The sequence below is a fragment of the Penaeus japonicus genome, unplaced genomic scaffold (genome assembly GCF_977035675.1).
Source record: "Penaeus japonicus unplaced genomic scaffold, GWHDUDI00000001_assembly GWHDUDI00000009, whole genome shotgun sequence".
Lineage (NCBI taxonomy): Eukaryota > Metazoa > Arthropoda > Malacostraca > Decapoda > Penaeidae > Penaeus > Penaeus japonicus.
In genome coordinates this window covers 29,383,462-29,388,461 of record NW_028234411.1, presented here as the reverse complement: position 1 = coordinate 29,388,461, position 5,000 = coordinate 29,383,462, and the positions used below count along the sequence as shown (strand labels likewise).

Below are 5,000 nucleotides of genomic sequence, written 5' to 3'. Positions count from 1 at the left end.
AATTTTACAAGTCATTGTGTACACACACACACACGCACACACTCACACACACACACGCATATATATATATATATGTATATATCATCCTCATCATCAGCCTGTATCATTCCACTGCAGGACGTAGGCCTCTCTCAATCATTTCCAGCCATTCCGGTCTTGTGTCCTCTGATTCCAGTTTACTCTTGCGAAATTCGATATTTGATCCCGCCATCTAGTCATATTGGTCTTGCCCTTGGTCTCATTGTGTCATGTTGTTTTCTTTGTCCACCTGTTGTCCTGTCTCCGATATATATGTCCAGCCCACTGCCACTTTTTCTTCTTAATGATTTTGAGTATATCCTCTACTTTTGTTTGTTGCCTGTTCCATGTGGCTCTTTTCTTGTCTCTTAAGCTAACTCATAGCATAAGTCTTACCATTCCTCATAGAGCACTTACTAATTTCCTTTCCAGTGCCTACATCGTAGTCCTTGTTTCTGAACCATATGCCATGACGGGTAGAACACATTGGTCAAAAATCTTTCTCTTTAGATATAGTGGCAGACGACCTCGTGATATATTTCTATGTGTACCGAAGGTAGTCCAACCTGGCCTGATTCGCTCTTTTATCTCGGCTTCACAGGATGTACTTGTCTGGATGAGTTGCCCTAGGTATACATACTCGTTCACTGCTTCTAGTATTTGCTTAAGTGGGGTTTGACTGTTGAACATAATTTAAGTCTTTTTCATGTTCATTTTAAGGCCAATCTTAAAACTTTCCCTAGTTAAATCGCTCAGTAATTGCTGTAATTCATATGATGACTCGCTGAAAAGAAAAATGTCAACTGCAGATCTTAATTTCCTTAAGTGCTCATTCCCTATTTTAATCCCTTTCACCTTCCAATCTAACTTCTTGAATACTTCATTCAAGTAAGCTGTAAGCAGCTTCGGTGAGATGGTATTGCCCTGCCTAACACCCTTTTTTATAGGTACTGTATTGGTTTCTACATATATATAAATATATATATATATATATATATATATATATATATATGCATATATATATATACATACATATATATATATATATATATATATATATATATATACATTAGTGTGTGTCATATTTATTTGTATATATAATGTATGATAAAATATGATATAATATAAGTTCACTCACCATTTTACTTTGAAATAAGGTTTGCACACGAAAAAAGAGGGAATGAACGTACATTGTCTGTATATATACATATATATATATATATATATATATATATATATATATATATATATATGTATGTATGTATGTATATATAAGTAAATACACACACATACACACACACACACACACACACAGACACACACACACACATATATATATATATATATATATATATATATATATATAGAGAGAGAGAGAGAGAGAGAGAGAGAGAGAGAGAGAGAGAGAGAGAGAGAGAGAGAGATAGATATATATATAAACATACATATACATAAATATACATATATATTCATACATATATGTCTATATGTATTTATATATGTATAAATATATGTATACATTAACATATATACATATACATAGGCATATACCTGTATATGTATACATATACATATGTATATACATATACATACATATATGTATATACATATCCAATTTCATATATATATATATATATATATATATATATATATATATATATATGTGTGTGTGTGTGTGTGTGTGTGTGTGTGTGTGTGTGTGTGTGTATGTATGTGTATGTATGTGTGTGTGTGACATTGTTGTATTGTAGTATATATATGTGAGAAAGATGGTAGAGTGCAGTAACGCATTTAATATAGATATACAAATTTTACCTCCCTCACCGGGACTCGAACCCGGGCCATTGTAGCCAATCGGATCATCACCGTGTCTGTCAATCTTATGGCGCGGGTTCGAGTCCCGGCCAGGGAGGTAAAATTTGTATATCTATATTAAATGCGTTACTGCATTCTACCATCTTTTTCACACATATATAACCCCGGTAACCTGATTTGGGACTTGAATTTGTGATTCCGTTGCTGCCGAGCGCCCGCGGGAATTGTCTGTAAAACCTCGCTATCACTGCTCTGCTAAGAGCAAATGGGTAAATTCCATGACGTCTCATAAGGCATCTGGTTAGACAATTCTTTTAGCAGGTAGTTGTAGCCTATTGGATCATCACCGTGTCTGTCAATCTTACAGCGCGGGTTCAAGTCCCGGTCAGGGAGGTAAAATTTGTATATATTAAATGCATTACTGCATTCTACCATCTTTCTCACATATATATAACCCCGGTAACCTGATTTGGGACTTGAATTTGTGATTCCGTTGCTGCCGAGCGCCCGCGGGAATTGTCTGTAAAACCTCGCTATCACTGCTCTGCTAAGAGTAAATGGGTAAATTCCATGACGTCTCATAAGGCATCTGGTTAGACAATTCTTTTAGCAGGTAGTTGTAGCCTATTGGATCTTCACCGTGTCTGTCAATCTTACGGCGCGGGTTCGAGTCCCGGTCAGGGAGGTAAAATTTTTATATCTATATTAAATGCATTACTGCATTCTACCATCTTTCTCACATATATATAACCCCGGTAACCTGATTTGGGACTTGAATTTGTGATTCCGTTGCTGCCGGGCGCCCGCGGGAATTGTCTGTAAAACCTCACTATCACTGCTCTGCTAAGAGCAAATGGGTAAATTCCATGACGTCTCATAAGGCGTCTGGTTAGACCATTCTTTTAGCAGGTAGTTGTAGCCTATTGGATCATCACTGTGCCTATCAATCTTATGGCGCGTGTTCGAGTCCCGGTCAGGGAGGTAAAATTTGTATATATATTAAATGCGTTACTGCATTCTACCATCTTTCTCACATATATATAACCTCGGTAACGTGATTTCGGATTTGAATTTGTGATTCTGTTGCTGCCGAGCGCCCTCGGGAATTGTCTGTAAAACCTCGCTATCACTGCTCTGCTAAGAGCAAATAGGTTAATTCCATGACGTCTCATAACGCGTCTGGTTTGACAATATTTTTAGTGTGTCGTCATAGCTTATCGGATCATCTCCGTGCCTGTCAATCTTTGAGTCCCGGTCAGGGAGGTAAAATTTGTATATCTATATTAAATTCGTTACTGCATTGTACCATCTTTCTCACATATATATATATATATATATATATATATATATATATATATATATATATATGCAGAGATAGATTGATAGATAGATTCATAGATAGAAAGAGCGACAGATAGAGAGAGAGAGCGACAGAGAGACAAAGAGACAGACAGACAGAGAGAGAGAGGAGGCAAAGAGAAAGAGAGAGAGAGAGACAGAGAGAAAGAGAGGGTAGGAGAGAGACAGAGAGAGTAAAATCATTCTTGTTTCTTCAAGGGCGTACTGCCCAAATCATCGGGAATCAGGAAATAATACACTTACTGATTTACTTTAATTTTTATGTCAATATGACTAGCGTACAGTTCGTTTTAAAAAATCCCTTTTCACTAATCCTGCATAATGCCAAGATCTCAATAGCAGGGGCATTAAACGGCGCCAGCGGCGGGAGGCATGAAGGCAGCGGCGGCGGCTTGGTACTTCTTCACCAGGTTGGCTACGGCGGGAGGCATGGCTGGAAGACGATACGAGTTGATGAGTCTTGTGAGCCACATACATGCACGCACACACACACATACAATATGTATATGATATATATGTATATATATGTGTGTGTGTGTGTGTACATATATATACCTATAAGTTAATGTATATGTATATATCTAACGTTCACTGTATTTTAGCACATACATATGAATACTTATTTCGCTCTCTCTTTTACTCTTTCTCTCTCTCTTATTCTTACTCGTAATCTCTCTGTCTCTCTGTCTTTTTCTTACTCCTACTCTCTCTCTCTCTCTTTCTCTGTCTTACACTTTCTCTCTTTCTCACTCCTGCTCTTTTTTACTCTCTCTCTGACTTACTCTTACTCTCTCTAACTTACTCTTTCTCTCTCTCTGTCTTACTCTTACTCTCTCTCTAACTTACTCTTACTCTCTCTCTCTGACTTACTCTTACTCTCTCTCTCTCTCTTTCTCCCTGTCATACTCTTACTCGCTCTCTTTTTCTGTCTTACTCTTACTGTATCTTTCTTTCTGTCTTACTCTCTCGGAGTTACTCGCTCTCTCTCTTTCTGACAAGTACACCGCACGTGCAGAGCGAAAATTTCCACTTTGCTTTCAAAGCTTTTTAAAGCTAAACCTCAGTTTCTCACTTGGGGGCGCCGTAGGAGCTCCTGGGGCGACTGCAGGGGCGGGAACGGCCCCCGGGGCGGGCGTGGTGTGGAGGGCGTTGAGGGCCTGGATCTCCTCGGGCGTCGGGATGAAGGCAGCGATCATGGCTGGGGACGGCGCGAAAGGCCCTGCCGGAGCTAAGGAAAGAAAAACGGCTTTACCATCATGCAAATCATCATCATGCATCGATTAACTCCACAACGAAGCCACAGGAACGAGGAATCAGTCACAAGGACTCACCTGGGGGCGCGAAGCCGCCAAAGCCACCTGGTGGAGGCAGGGCAGCGGCAACAGCCAAAGAGGCGGCGAAGCAGAATACAACGGCGGCCTTCATATTAGCGTCTGGAAAATCATATGTATTAAGGAAACTTGAATTGCTGACTGAAAACCGAATGTTGAACAATGCAAAAATAGCACATCTAGAAAAAAAAAAAAAAAAAAAAACATATAGACACAAAAAAAAAAAAAAAAAAAAAAAAAACACACACAGAGAGAAAAAACACAAAAAATATATATATATATATATATATATATATATATATATATATATATATGTATATATATATATATATAAGTCTGCTGAAAAATATGATCACAGTAACAGTCTCTTGGGATCTTAACGTCTTCAGTCAAGAAGAGAGCTGACATGCTGTAACGTACCTGGACGAGGATGACTTGATAGACTCGGCCTGTTCGCTCCTATTTATACCTCCTCCT

At 38.4% G+C, this 5,000-nt stretch overlaps 1 protein-coding gene across 1 annotated transcript; it reads right to left on the bottom strand.

The window, feature by feature from the left end:
* Positions 1 to 3,435: 3,435 nt before the first annotated feature.
* LOC122265787 (uncharacterized) lies at positions 3,436 to 4,648 on the bottom strand. The gene is made up of 3 exons (XM_086539917.1): positions 4,524 to 4,648; positions 4,265 to 4,420; positions 3,436 to 3,625 (listed from the first exon to the last, which is right to left on the bottom strand). The coding sequence occupies exons 1-3, from the start codon at positions 4,615 to 4,617 to the stop codon at positions 3,540 to 3,542; spliced, it is 336 nt and encodes a 111-aa protein (XP_086396043.1). The 5' UTR covers positions 4,618 to 4,648; the 3' UTR covers positions 3,436 to 3,539.
* Positions 4,649 to 5,000: the final 352 nt, after the last annotated feature.

Excerpts from the sequence above, each read along its gene's own strand:
- LOC122265787 (XM_086539917.1), bottom strand. The coding sequence starts at position 4,617 with ATGAAGGCCGCCGTTGTATTCTGCTTCGCCGCCTCTTTGGCTGTTGCC. Across the intron at positions 4,421-4,523 it reads TGGCGGCTTCGCGCCCCCAG|CTCCGGCAGGGCCTTTCGCG; the intron begins GTGAGTCCTTGT and ends TTCTTTCCTTAG. Across the intron at positions 3,626-4,264 it reads AGCTCCTACGGCGCCCCCAA|CCATGCCTCCCGCCGTAGCC; the intron begins GTGAGAAACTGA and ends ATCGTCTTCCAG.